General features: G+C 49.9%; 1 protein-coding gene across 3 annotated transcripts; it reads right to left on the minus strand.

Moving 5' to 3' along the window:
• Nucleotides 1–338: 338 nt before the first annotated feature.
• LOC138440777 (taurochenodeoxycholic 6 alpha-hydroxylase-like) lies at nt 339–14,660 on the minus strand. Of its 3 annotated transcripts, XM_069590664.1 has the most exons (13): nt 13,019–13,595; nt 10,281–10,422; nt 9,606–9,650; nt 9,056–9,183; nt 7,958–8,082; nt 7,454–7,608; nt 6,851–6,957; nt 6,577–6,767; nt 6,346–6,479; nt 4,379–4,443; nt 4,159–4,235; nt 1,177–1,349; nt 339–815 (listed from the first exon to the last, which is right to left on the minus strand). In XM_069590664.1, the coding sequence occupies exons 1-13, from the start codon at nt 13,211–13,213 to the stop codon at nt 808–810; spliced, it is 1,545 nt and encodes a 514-aa protein (XP_069446765.1). In that variant the 5' UTR covers nt 13,214–13,595; the 3' UTR covers nt 339–807. The 3 variants fall into 3 exon arrangements, with proteins under 3 accessions (XP_069446765.1, XP_069446771.1, XP_069446756.1); XM_069590670.1 differs by lacking the exons at nt 339–815; nt 13,019–13,595 and adding an exon at nt 14,619–14,660 and having other exon boundaries at nt 1,139–1,349; XM_069590655.1 differs by lacking the exon at nt 339–815 and having other exon boundaries at nt 1,139–1,349.
• Between the last annotated feature and the right edge of the window lie 116 nt (nt 14,661–14,776).

Here is a 14,776-nt window from a genome sequence, read left to right on the forward strand (position 1 = left end):
GCTGGCTGGGCCCCTCTACAGATGTGGTGAGGAAGCTACCACAGAAGAGGCAGGCTCCCTCCCTGACAGGTGTTGGAGTGAGTGTCTTCCCTCTGAGCCTCAGGTGACGAGGCCTTTCTTCTGACTCAGCTGTCATGGGAGCCTCAGACGCCAGGCAGGGTGTGGGGCTTGAGTGACTCCAGAGTGTGAAGCTGCAGGGGGGCTGGACATGCTCTACCTACTAGGCCTCGGCCTCACAGAGCAGGCGTTATCTCCCCTCCTCCTCCCTGCTGTTATTCCCTCCCCTTCTCTCTCTTCTGCTTCATCCAACTCCTTTCAGACAAGACACACACATTCCGTATGATATTGTGCACTTTATCCAAGGACGGGGAAAGAGGAAGCCATGTGAGTGAAACGGGGGTAGACCCATCTCACACAGGAGAGAGCAGTGGTCCAGGGTGAAGGGAGGCACACAGGATTTAACAGGTCCAGGGATGGCTCCCCAGGTGTTCTTGTCCTAGTTCCCAGAACCCCAGAATAAGCCTGTTCGATCTGAGTTGCCCAGCTAAGCACAAAGTCTTGATGAAAGAGAGGGTTATGTGAAGACAGAAGCAGAGGGACATTTGAAGATGCTGCTGGATTTGAATGTGGAGGAAGGCCCAGGAGCCAAGGAATGCAAGGATTGAAGCTCTAGATGCAAAAATGACAAAAAGCAGGATCCTGTCCCAGGTCCCTGGATGAGGGGCGTGTCAACATCTTGGTTGTGTCCAGGGAAACCCTTTTCTGACTTCTCACTCCAGAGCCATCAGAGGATAATTTTGTGTTGTTCTAAGTCCCTAAGGCAGACACAATTCATTTTACCATCAAAACAGAAGTGAATTCAGGGACAGAGAGGCAGGCAGAAGGGGAGAAATACAGGAGAGAACAGACAGATTGGAGGGTGTCGGGTGATCAGGATTCCAGTGGACAGTGAGAGATACAGGGAGTCAGAGACAGATGGAGAGACAGCACATAGGGAGCCTGGAGAAAGGTGAGAGGAGAAGGGCAGAAAGTCTGCTGCTGGGCAGGAGGCAGGATATGAGCAAGCTGGCAGGGGGGCAGACAAAAGCAGGAAGAGGGCAAGGGGGCAAGGACAGGGAGAGTGACAGCAAGACGGGATGGCAGACAGGGGCCCTCAGAGCTTGTCCTTGTCCCTACCTGAATCAGAGAGCTTCCTGAGCTGCAGGTGGATCCCATTTGTGGATCTCAGCACAACGACTGGCATGGGCACAGGGACCCTGGCGGGATCCGGTGACAGCTCAAAGCGGAGCAAGGTCAGGGCCACGGCCACCTTCAACTCATTCATGGCAAACTGCTTCCCAATGCAGTTCCTAGCTTAGAAGTAAAAAGGAAGTAAGCAGAGGCTTCTAACCCCTGCTGAGCACAGGGAATCAGGGCTCTCCTCCTGTGGTCAAACCTGATCCCTTCCTTACTCATCCCACTGAACTTGCCAGCAGAGCTCTTCCCTGACAGATGGCAAAGCCCACCTCTCTAAGGACTGCTCCTAACTCATACTCCTGCTCTCAGCAGGAAAACCTGGGGAGCATTAGTACTTTAAGCTGCAGAGTCAAGTCAAGTGTGAACTAGTACGTTATTCACTTGTCCACTGGCAATTCCTGGTTTCAGGTCAGCCCAGGGCACTGTAGGGGCAGTGTGGATACAGGACCTTACCACCTACAGTGGACAAACAGGCTGCCCAGTCCCCAGAGAAGACAAGACAGGGCTGTGCAAGGAATCAGAATGGCAACAGGGAGGCTTCCTGGAGAGGACAAATGTTAACCACTCTGAACCTACTGGATCAATTCCCTCTCAGTTAATGGTCTGGCTTCCTGTCTCCCTTAGCTCCTCAGTCAGTCTACCTTTGGAACATTCTATTCTAATCCAGAAATGACCCTCTTAACCATCCCTTGGGATCCTCATCTGGCCTTTTCAGCTTCCACTCCTTCCCTCCCTCTAAAGCCACAGTCGCTCCAGGCCTGTCTGTTGCGCATCACAGGGAGTACACGTCCCAGTGCCTCAGCGGCATCACAGCCCTCTCTGGATTCTTCCTCACTCACCTGGGGTCTGTCACTCTCCTCTTCCTGACTCAGCGACGGTTGAGGTCCCCTCCCCTCGCCTCTGCCATCCTCATGCTCAAGGCTCAAGCCAGTGACCACCACCCTCACCCCCTCTGCTGGCTGCACCTCTTCCCACTCGAGACCCTCAAGGCACCATGGGTGTTAACTCAAGGACACATCAAATCCAGTGCCCAGCACAGTGTCGGATCATGGATACCCGCACAGTCTGCTCAAGGACTGAATGAGTGAGAGAGTGGATGGGTGAATGATGTCTGTTGAAGTAGACATGTTGTTGACTGTGAGCCCTGGGGGAGGACAGCGTTATCATCCCGGTGTTCCCATCTCCTAGCACAGGTCTTGGCACACAGAGACACGCTTAATACATACTTTCACATTTGAACAATATTGACTGAATTGAAAACAACTCAAGTGGAATGAGAAGAAAAGAAATATTCAGTCTGATGTAGGAATCAAGCTGCCGAGTCCCTCCTGCCCTCTAGCAGCAACTGAATGACCTGCAGCCATGTCTACAAGGAAGAACTGGACCCTGGCATAAACCAAATCCTAGAATCAATAAGACAGTTTACTCCAACACTGTTCTGTAAAGGTTGATTCACCAACTGAAAGTTTCCTAGATCTGTACAGTCAGAAAAAACTTGTTTCTACTATGTTGCAAAGCCACTGGAGTTACTGTTTCAGGGGAGGTCCTGTGCCCTTTAAGATCTTCACAGCAATCATTTAGGAGTGTATCAATCAGGCTAATAGCTATCTCAAGGGTGCTTTATGTTTTACATGAAATAGATTTTCCAAATGCACATGTCAAACACAAAATACTCTCCTTCCTGTAGGGAAAGAGCAAATTAGCCAAGATGGCATTGTCAGGTGCTCTCTCCCTGAGGCCTCTCACTGTTGCCTCGGGGTTTGTAACTAATGATTATGGAAGAGCTGGATTACCTATAGCACTGCGCACATGCATCACACGGTACTCGCTTGGACTCTGGCTACTTTTTGGTATCTAAGCTCCACCTGCAAAAGGTCTGCGGGAGGTGTGAGGTACTCCTTTATGAGTTTCGCTATGAAAGCCCTGGTTACTACTGCACTGGGGCTAAGTTGGACCAACATCATGGTTATATTATATGAGGTTATGTTATGGTTTTTATGGCTGCTGCTACGGCAGCTGTGTCAGGCAGGACAGAGCTGTGTTATGGCGGCCATAACACAGCCAGGAAAGAATAAACGTGTCTGCAGTCCCTATGGCTCCTCCAGTCCTCCTCCAGCCTCTTAGCTGATGCTTTGCATCTATCCTGCGTTCAGCAAACAGTGTGCACAGTATGAGCAGTGAGAAACTGGCATCATGAGCAGGATCAGCAATAGACTCCCCAAAGCAGGCTTGATTGTCCTCCACTTTAAGACTGTTCTTACTAACATTACTCTGTATAATCTGGGACCATGGTGTCTAAACTCTGCTTTTTAATAAAGAATTTTGGCAACAGAAAATATCTGTCATGGTTATATTAATACACAGTCAAATCTATGTTGGATGTAGTGCAGGAAGTGAGAACATACTCATGACTGTGAAACTTTCTTCAATTAACTATAACTGATCACATACATAACTTGAAGCCTCAGGACATGGAATTCCCAATCCAGGCAAGCACGACGAATACAGTGTGGGTGGACAGGTGAATTAAGCAGAAAGGCACGGGGCTGACTAGGAAGGTGGGAACAGAAAAAATCATCTTTCAATGAAGATAATTGTGTGACTGAAATGGTGTTAACCAAACATGTGTAGTTTAAATGTCATGAAGACTGTAATGCTATAACGTCATACTCCTAAAGTGAGGAAAACCCTGGATACTTTGGATTGGCCATGGACATGGAAATGAGGTCAATCCTTGTGGACAGTGGGAGGTCTGTCATTGTGGTGGGTCCTGAAGACCTTCTTGTACATGGAGACCCATGCCTCCTTCTCAGCCCATCAACATACAAGGACGGAACTTCATGCTCCTCATATGAAGGTAGACAATCTCACACATCGGGTAGCAACCCATGACACTTGCTTCCCCCAGTACAGAGGCCTCACCTGGATCCTCCTGAGAAGGGCAGGAAGGCATGGCTGTGTCGAGTAGAACCTGGTGCGAACCGGGTTGGGTCAAATACCTGCAGAGAGAGCACCAGGGCCTGGACATTCGGGGTCAGACCCCTCACATGAATGCACTGGGGGATAAGAATCCCGGAGAGGGAGCAGGGGAAGGGTTTGGTGTCGAGAGAGGTCCCATCTCCTCTTCCCGCGTCCATCGTACCTCTGGGTTCGGCCACACCTTTGGGTTGTGATGAAGCCCATAAATGGAGAGGGACAGTAAGATTCCTGTGGGGCAGAGGAGAGAGAGAAGCTGATGGTCCCATAGTGCAGGGGATGTGTGGCCTCAAAAAAGTCCCGGGAGCCATCATGGGAGCAGCCTCCGTCACTCTGGAATGATGCTCTTTCAAGACAGGTGGGCGGGGCATGACAAAGCACACGGTCACAGATTAGGGGTAGGTGACCACAGCCCAGGACTGAGAATTAAAGGAACGGCAAGGATACACTTAGGAGCAGCTCAGGTGACAACTCACATTTATCAAGTGCCATCATGAACCTGGGGAATGTGCAAGAATCATGTAATCCTCACGCAAGCACTCCTGTCCCCACAAGCCCATGAAGCACCTGAGCCTCAGAGAGGTTAAGAGTTGGGCCTATGATCCCACAATTAGGAGGGAACGGGCTGGGATTCAGACCCACTGGGTGCTGAGTCAGTGGGTGGCCTCCAGCCATGGCAGGGCTCTCAGACCTCATCATCACCTGCTCCTTGCCATCCGCCAGAGGGCACCTCAGAGACTAGAGCCTATGACCCATGTCAGTGGAGTCTCTTGAGCGCCCTCCCTTATTTACACCCCATTTGGAAGCACCATGCCTCCCCCTGCTTCTGCCTTCATGATTCAAGAATTAGAATTTTAGGCTCCATTATAAGACCACACAGAAGGGTCAACATTTACTTGTTGCCCTTTGTTGCATTCAGGTTTTGTGTCAAACATTTTTTTCTTTCAGTAGAGGTTAGTTACTTTCCAAAGGTGTGTTAGTTTCTGCCATGCTGCTGCTGCTGCTGCTGCTAAGTCGCTTCAGTCGTGTCTGACTCTATGAGAGCCCATAGACGGCAGCCCACCAGGCTCTCCCTTCCCTGGGATTCTCCAGGCAAGAACACTGGAGTGGGTTGCCATTTCCTTCTCCAATGCAGGAAAGTGAAAAGTGAAAGTGAAGTCACTCAGTCGTGTCCGACTTTGCAACCCCATGGACTGCAGCCTACCAGACTCCTCCACAAGGTGCAGTTATGTATCTATATATAGAGAGAGGGAAATGGCAACTCACTTCCTTATTCTTGCCTGACAAATGTCATGGACAGTGGAGCCTGGTGGGCTACACTCTGTGGGGTCGCAAAAGAGCCAGACATGACTTAGCAACTAAACAACAACTATATCCCCTCCATCCTGCACCTCTCTCGCCCTTCCCATTCCACCCCGCTAGGCCATTTCAGAGAATTAGGCTGGGCTTCCCCTTATATAGCAGCTTTCCACTAGATACATACTAGTATTTTACACATGATAGTCTATCTGTGCCGATGTTACTTTCTCAACTTGTCCTACCCTCTCCTTCCCCTCCTGCATCCACAAGTCCATTCCCTGTGTCTGCATCTACATTCCTGCTCTGCAAATACATTCATCAGCACTATTTTCCTAGAGTCTATGTTTACGTGTGTGTGTTAATATGCGATATTTGTTTTTCTCTTTCTGAGTGCTTCACTCTGTATAACACGCTGTAGATTTTTCCACCTCACTGCAACTGACTCATATTTGTTCCATTTTATACTGAGTAATATTCCATTGTGTGTACGGACCGCAGCTTCATTATCCATTCATCTATCAGTGAACACCTTGGTTGCCTCCACGTCCTGGCTATTGTAAACAATGCTGCAATGGACACTGCGGCACATGTGATTTTTGGATTCTGGTTTTCCCAAGGTATGTTCCTAGAAGTAGGATTATTTAATATATGGTAGTATTAATCCTAGGATCTATGGAAAAGCATTCTTTAAAGCTCATTCAAACTAGAGAATAAATATTATCTTCAGGCAGACAAGAGCCAGAGCATCCTGAAACTGGAAATGCACAGGTGGATTTCTGGTCTAGCATGTGGTCCTACAGAGTGCTTAGCTGAGTGGGGAGGTGAAGTTCATACCTGCAGGTAAGGAGCGTCCATCAGGGAAGGTGATGGGCTTGCTAAGCTCTCTGCCAATGACTGGTACTGGTGGATAGAGTCTCATGGCCTCCTTGATGCACATGGTGGTGTAGGGCATCTGGTCCAGATGGTCCCTGAAAGGAAGCCCATCTGAGGGCAGGCAGGACTGGACAACCACGGATTCTCTTGAGTTCAGGTAGGACAGGGTTCTTCCATCTCCAGGACACTCACCAGGTTATGGAAGCACCATCCGCAAGGAGGCTCTGGATCTCTTCCCGACACCTCTGCTGATGTTCTGGGTGGGAGGCTAGAGCATAGAGGATCCAGGAGATGCCACTGGCTGTGGTGTCGTGACCCTCAAACATGAACGTGTCCACCTCAGCACGGAGGTCCTTGTCAGACAAGCTGCTCCCGTTCTCCATCTGTGGAGGCAGGGCCAGAGTGCAGCTATGCCCTTCCTGTGTGCTTCTGCCCAAAGGCTCAGGCCTCTCCTGCCCACACTCACTCTGGCAAAGAGGAGGATGTCCAGGAAGTCCAAGTGCCTCCTGCTCCTCACCTTCTCAAGTTCTCCCTCCTTCTGCAGGTGAGCCTTCCTCTCCTTGATCACTGCATCTGTCCCAGAGCAGTGGTTCCCAGCCAGAGCTGAGGACTCTGGGCGGTTCAGAGTCTGCACCCACCATAAGCCTCTCTGCCCTTCAGGCCCAGTCTGGGTGCCAGGTGAATGAGGGTGAGGTTGGGACTGGCTGAGCATGTCAGGGATTAGAGTTCCAACATATTCTACTCCAGACGGGAATCCCGACTCTAGCACAGCCCGTGGGGGCTCTGCCTGAATGCTGCTGGGAGGGGGTCTCACTCAGGCATCACCAACATGGTGACTCCTGTAACTCCCTGTTCAACACCTGACACCCTGACCTCTGGGTTCCCAGTCCCTGCAGCAGGCGGGTGTGTGCCAGCTCCTGAAGAGGAAGCAGGGGTCTGGGCTTTGCCTATGGGGTCAAGGCTAGGCCACGTGAGCCTGATGAAGCTGTGGGGGCGGGGCTGTGGTGGGGGGGGGTGCTGTGGTGGGGCGGGTGTGGTCAGGGGGGACCAGCCCATGTGGGAGGGGAACCTGTGTGTTGATGGGTGAGCTGGAGGGCCTGGTGGTTCCAGCGGCCTTCAGGGGTCAGCCTGTAGATGAGGTCGTTCTGGTGGAGAGCATTCCGCAGTCGGGAAAAAATCAGATGACTGAGGTCCCTGATGGCCTGGATGTAGGACTGGGAGTTCCTGAAGGGAGAGGGCGCAGAAGAGACTGGAGTTGAGAGAGGCACTGACCTGGAGAGGGTCAGATTCCTCAGGCCACACCGAGGCATTGTGATTTCTGCCGTATTTCCCTGGAGCCCTTCCCCTGGAGTCCTTTTCAGGTGTCCAGAGAGGCCAGGCTTCTCCCCGAGCAGGAGTCAGGGACCTCTGACTGAGTCAAGGGTGGTCTGGGTGGAATTTGACCATGGTCCATGTCTCTCTGTAGAATGTTACTTTTTGTGCTGATAAGCATCCACACTGCCCTTACTGCCCCTCAGGTAAGTCCTTCCCATTCATGAAAACAGGACCCTGCCCTTGAAGAGCTGTCACTGACCTGTCCGTCTGGACGCTGCCCTGGTGGCTGAAGGCGCACTTCATGATGGTGTCCAGGGTCATCGAGGAGACATGTCCAAAGATCTCCAGGTGTGAGTCCTGGCTGATGAGCTCCTCCCACTTGTCCTGTGGAGGGATGGTGATTGACCCTGCTCTGCTCTCCTAGAAGACCTGTGCTGCCAAGGCCAGGCCTTCTCTCTGTTTCTACATCTTCAGATGAGATTTCCTCATCTTCTAAGCAGACATATTTTAGCAACTTAGGCTTATAACACCCATGTGTAATGTGATGCCTATTTTTTCTGAATCTTTCTTATACACGCAGTTATATTCTCCTCTAATATCCTAACTGATTCTGAATATTTGGAATAATTTATTAAAATAACCACCTTTGGCAGAGCAGAAAGCATAGTTTCTCAGGGGACAGAGGGAGAACTTCTGTGTCCTGATGTCAGATGTGGACAGGTGATATCCAACACTAGGAAGCAAAGATTTCAAGGCAAGGAAAAGCTAAAATGGCTCTAATGCAGCTCCTAGACGGGGCATGAGCTATTCAATTGCTTTCATTCATCTAATGTTAGCTAAGAACAGATGTTAAGAACAGCTAAGAACAGAACCTGTTCTGGATCAGAGGTGATGTTTGTGAAGGCCCAGCTCTGTGAGTGTAGACCTGGGCTCATTTCCTCCCATGAGTGGCTCAGTGATGTTCAGAATCCATGGAACCCAGGCCAGAGCCCACCTGCATGACATCATGGGATGTCCACTCTGCCTCTGCAGCTGCCATTGTCCAGGCCAGCCAGGGCCAATTTGAGCTGACCTCCTTGATCTACTCCCCTGTGTTCAAACGTGGAGATAGAAGAGTGGACCCTGAATACACCATGGCCCTGATTTCTCTTGGTGAGGAGAACATTATGGATCCAAGCTGGCGCCTAGATGTTCCTCTGTCCCACCTAGCTTTAATGAGTGCTCTCTCGTACGAAGTCATGAGTGCATCATTCTGGGTGGCTCTATTCATGGGTGTGTGAGGGACATAAGTGTCTGATAGTGGACTTTGTCAGCTGTGCTGGATTCTAGTGCGTATGGTGACAAGGGGTGGACTCACCAGCATCACTCGGACAGAGTCAGCCATGATTCCCACGTAGGGCTTCAGGATGTCATAGTGGAAGGCTGGGGTCAGCATCCGCCGGTGCTGGAACCACTTCTGCCCCTCCAATAGCAGCAAACCTGTCCCTGAACCACAGATGGGTGTGTATGGGCATCGGGGAGACTAGGGCCCTCTTGGGAGGAACCAAGGGTGTCAGGAGAAGTCTTCCATGGGCAAGAATCAGCGAGGCCAGTACATTTCAGCGATGTGAATTTCTAGTATGTCTGTCCATAGCATGTGATTATGACAAAAAAGTGTAAGGGGGCAGGTCATAAAAGAACTTATCGAAAAGTCAGGCAACATTAGGAAAGACTGAGAAGCGATGAAGAAGCAGCTAGGCTTCAGGAGGGCTAGAGCACCATTACAAAGACTGGTGGCATTTTAGAAAAATGAGGTTTGATTCAGAGATGAGGGTGCCTGACACCTGTTTTTCTCCATTTACACAAAGAGACCACTCTTGGTTAACCTAACAGGTGGGTGGTTGGCAGTTGTATTTAAATATACTTACCAATCCAGGGCTTCAGGTGTCTGTAGGTAATGTGAGACTTTGGGTCTGAAAAATAAGGAGGGAAGATGGATGGGACCAAACAAGGCAGACAGCCTCTAGAGCACCTGAGGTCTAGACCTTGGGCTCCCTTCCCTTCCTGGTGCTTTTCAAATGGCACTCACTCTGAAGCCACCACCCACTTGCCTCCCACCCCTGACTCTCTCTGTCCTGATAGTCACCGTGGTCCCAGGAACGTAGACTCAGTGTTGCAGAGCAGAACACCCACAGGACTAAGATGGTGAATTGCCCTGAAACGTAGACTCTGTTCGGTGCCATAGAATGAGACAGAGTCTGTGATTTTTCTATAGTCAGTGGTGGTCTGGCCATCTCAAGACCCAGGACTGGCAACAGTGAAAGGTGCCCAACCTAGGACCGTGTGGACAGGGAATTGGCTCCAGGTCTGGGATCATCTCAATTTGTTTGTAAAAAGAAAAGAGACGTAAAAGAGAATCCAGCCCCACCAGGAGTAAAGCATTTAATAACGGTAAATAATGTTGTCCTCTCTGGCTTTGGTTGGATGGGTGTTTGGAGGAATTCAGGCCTTGGCATCTGATGTGCCTGTGTCTTCTGGAATTTCACACCCAGGGGCATGTACTCAAATGGAAGATTGTTTCCAGCTGAGGGTTTCCCTCTCACCTGATCTCCCCAGGACCATCTTCATGTAGTCAGGGTCGTAGACCAATACAAAGGCCCTTGTGCCCCACAGCCAGCGAACACAGGCCCTTGGGTATTTCTCTACCCTTTTCAGTAGGTGTGGCAGCTCACCCTCCTCTTGGAACTGTCACCAAGGGAAACACAAGTCAATGACCTCTCTTTTAGTTTCGGGGCAGGAGTGGAGGTGAAGGCCTGGAAGGGTACCAGGTGATCACTCTGCATCCATCAGCAGAACTAAGAGTTAGAACTATTTCTTCTGACCTGGAATCTCATCCAACCTTGCAGGCTGTCCCCCATTTTCCTATAATCAGATTCTGTTCCATGTCAAGTAGAGTTACGGGCCAACACTACAAACTGCCTACAGAATCTTACATCAAAGATAACTCCTTGGCTTGTGAAACATTTGGAAATAATTTGCACACAGTGACATAACTTCTTGAGCAATTTATGATAATCTCTGTCACTTGGTAGGCTTCCCTGGCACCTCAGGTATTATGAATTTGCCTACAAAGTGGGAGACCTGGGTTGATGCTGGGTTGGTAAGATCCCCTGGAGAAAGTAAACAATTTTTCATATTATTTGGTTTATTTAGAGAAGAGATAGATATTTTAAGAATTGAATTTATATATTGGTTACATTTGCCATCCTGATCATATATATGTTTGATGATCTCCCAGCATACATGTTAATGTATATGAGTATGAAAGAATGTTTGGAGTGTGCATGGCTAAGTGAAAAAAATTAAATATTACATTGTGTGTATGACATTATTTCCCATATTGCATGTGTGCACAGTTGTAGGTCAGATTCAGCATGTACACATATGAGAATGGTATTGGAATAAGATTTTGACATGTGGATTTTTGATCTCATTTTCGTTGGCTAATTGTCAGAAACATTTGTGCACTTCCCGTCTTGTAGTGGAACCTTTGTGCACACCTGAGTGTGGACCCCAGAGGCCTCTCCTTTCTGAATTTACCCTCTGTCTTCTTGCCCTGACAGGCTGGCGATTCCACAGGACCCATTGTGCTGCCCCCAGGATGCTGCTGCCAGCGCTCCTGCACTGGGTCCACCTGCTCCTCTTCCAGGTCTTTGCTCACGTGCTTCCCTCTGCCCGGTGGCCTGGCATCTTTACCACAGAGCAACTGCCTCTCCTCTCCTTTGCAGGCTCAGTTTGTTTTGTTACCTCTGGATTTCTTGTCAACAGTTGATCCCAGGCAAGTTCCAAATAGTCACATCGTCTTTACTTCAATGGCTTCTGTGTAACTCAGATCAAACCCTCCACACTTTGACCTCTACCAGCGTCCTTCTACCATCAAGACTCACCAGCTCTGAGGCAAATTGGCCACTCTGGGTCACGTTCCTTCACTGAGCTTGTGTTTACTGAGCAGTAACTCTGTGCCAGACACAGATTGAAGGCACTAAATTAGGAGGTGGCTCTAGATGCTTGTCTGTTTGTGGCCTGCAGGCTAGTGAAATAGATGAGAGAGCTTCTGGCCATAAGCGGAGGGCGTCATGAAAGGGTGATGGACAGAAGACAAAGCCTATGGGGAGGCTTTGGGGAAGGGGGCCTAACTCAGACCTGGGTGTTAGGAAAGTCTTCCTGCACTTGCTCTTTCTTTGGCTCATAATTTACCAACATGCTTTCAGGATAGAAACATGAGCCAGAGGCAAGGTTTCCCAGAAGCAGCTCATCGCTATGATCTTGCAGAGAGAAATAGCTGCATCCAGTTACCACTGACTTATGAGAAGGACATCCAAGGGAAAAAGTCCTCTCCTCTCCTGGGAAACCCAGGATGAAAATGACTTGGGCCTGGGGCTTGTGAGACAGTCATAGGAGGGATGAGATCATTCCTGGGAGAGGGCACATGGGAGCCGAGTCCCAGAGGCTGGAATGCACAGGCAGTGGGGGAGGACCTTGAGTGATCTGGGGTGCAGGAGATCAGGAAGGAGCGGGGAGAGAGGTGCTGGGCCAGCCTGCATGGGGTTTGGGCTGCTTCTAGTTCTCGTCTTTGGCTGCACTCTGCTCTAATCGTGCTGCTGAGTGGGACCTCAGCTCTCTGCAACCTGTGATTATCTCCTAAAATTTGTTTAAGCCACAGACCCTTGGTGGCTTGGTGACCCATGTCCATGTGGGCCCTGACTTTGCTCTGAGCTCCTCCACCCCCAGGCTTTGGTGCTGGTGCTGGGTGGGCAGGTGCTGCCCCTCCCAACCTGCAAGCTGCTCCTTTCCCTCCCGCCTGTCCCTCCACACAATGGACTGACACCGCTCTGTGCAGGCTCTGTTTTGGGGGCTGAGGGTGGGAGGATTACAGGCTCAGTTCCAAGAGCTCATAGTTCAGAGAGAGGACACCAAGCAGGCAGTTTTCCTCATCTGGCCCCATCCTGGGAACTTCGCTCCTGTGTGTGGCCTCTGGTGTGGGTTTCTGGCACTGACCTTATAGGACTAGAAAATCCCTTAGTCTGAATGAACCAAGCCGGTTTGTCTCCACACCTGACGTAACCCAACCCCGCAGATAAGCCTCTTTTCCTGTGACTTGACACCTTCTTAGACTCCTGTCTGTTGTCCCCACACAGTGAACCCATGGGGCTGATCCATCAGACTGCACATCTGTGCTCTCAGGCAACCCCAGGGCCAGATATGAACTTGCTGAGTGTGACCATGCTCTAGATCTCCGGCCCTCCCGACCCTCCCACTCCCCCATCCAGCTCCATCCTACCTCCAGCTTGTGTCCATAGAACCAGTGGGAAGGAGGAGACGGGAAGTGATGAAGGGCTTTGAGCAGCCACTGTCTGCGCAGGTAGAGCTGTGCCGCCTTGAGCAGAACCAGAACCAAACCGAGCAGCAAGACCACTGGCAGGAGCCCAGAGACCCCGCCCAGGGCTCTGGAGGGGCTCAGTGCAGAGACACTCATGGTGCAGTGGCTTCTGGATCACTGACTGTCCCTGACTGTGCCTGACCTCCCCTGAGCACCCAGCCTGATCTGGGAGGATGTCCCCGCCCACCTGGGGGAGGATGAAGGTGAAGGCAGAGCTCAGACTGGGCTTCCAGGTTTGTTGCTGTTTTTTGTATTTGTTTTCTTAAACCAATCTCTCTTTTGTTACAAAATGTAGGTATTATAAAGAGAAGATAATATTTCTAACTTGATTCTGGAGTTTGAGTTGTTCTAGGATACTGCAAACTATCATCTGCTTACATTTTTTAAACCTTTAGACAGTTTGAAATAAAAGAGAAAAGTAAATATTTTTAAAAGCTTCCCGATGACTGAGTCTCTTCAGAGTTCTCCTGAAACTATCACACATTGATCATTGACTGTACTCCAATAAAAATTGGGCAGGTGGCTCAGAGGATAAAGAATCTGCCTGCAATGCAGGAGACCCAGGTTGATCCTTGGTCAGGAAGATCCCCTGGAGAAAGCAATGGCTACCCATTCCAGTATTCTTGCCTGGAGAATTCCACAGACAGAGGAGCCTGGCACTTTACAGTCCATAGGGGTGCAAAGAGTTGTACCCTACTGAGCAACTTTCATTTCAGTAAAAAATACAAAACGTTAAAGAACAAACAAACAAGCTGATTAAAAAAAAAAAAAAAAAAAAAGCTCCCTTGAATAGAATATCCCTGTGGTGTCTTATTTAACAGTGTGATATTCTCTAGTATAAATAGCCTTGAAATACCCTGCTTGACAACATGAATCATTTTCATTTGTCCAAGGCAACTGAAACTTCCACAGGTTCTCATAAGACAAGCTGCTCCCATTCTCCATCTACTGAGGCAGGGCCAGAGTGCAGGTATGCACTTCCTGTGTGCTTCTGCACAAAGGCTTAGGCCTCTCCTGCCCACGCTCACTCTCGCAAAGAGGAGGATGTCCAGGAAGTCCAAGTGCCTCCAGGTCTTCTCCTTCTTCAGCTGTCCCTCCATCTGCACATTATCCTTTCTCCCCATGATCACTGTGTCTGTCCCAGAACACTGGTTCTCAACCAGAAATGAGGACTCTGGGGGCCCAGATGCAGCCCCACCATAGCCCCAAATTCTTATCTCTATATGGCAGTAGCACATGTATGTTGAGGTGTGTGTCACATAAGATGGGTAATAATATGTCCATGTGTCTGCAAGAGGGAACAGGCTTGGCTGTAGAAGGGAGTTTCAGCACTTGACAATATGTTTGTGCACTCTAGGGTGTAATGTGCCTGTCTCTGGGATTGAGCGCATTATTCTAGGGGGCTGTTTCTGATGGATGTATGATGGATATATCTGGTTGAGAGTGAACTGTGGATTGAGCTTGGTGTGAATATGCACAGATGAGAGAGAGGTGGACTCACCACCATCAGTTGGACAGAGTAGGCCATGTGCCCCATGGAGGGCTTCAGGATGTCATGGTGGAAGGCTGGGGTCAGCGTCCGCCTGTACTGGAACCACATCTGCCCCTCCAACAGGAGAGAACCATTCCCTGGGCCACAGTTGGGTGTGTGTGGGGGTC

The sequence above is a fragment of the Ovis canadensis genome, chromosome 1, assembly GCF_042477335.2.
Source record: "Ovis canadensis isolate MfBH-ARS-UI-01 breed Bighorn chromosome 1, ARS-UI_OviCan_v2, whole genome shotgun sequence".
Classification (NCBI taxonomy): Eukaryota; Metazoa; Chordata; class Mammalia; order Artiodactyla; family Bovidae; genus Ovis; species Ovis canadensis.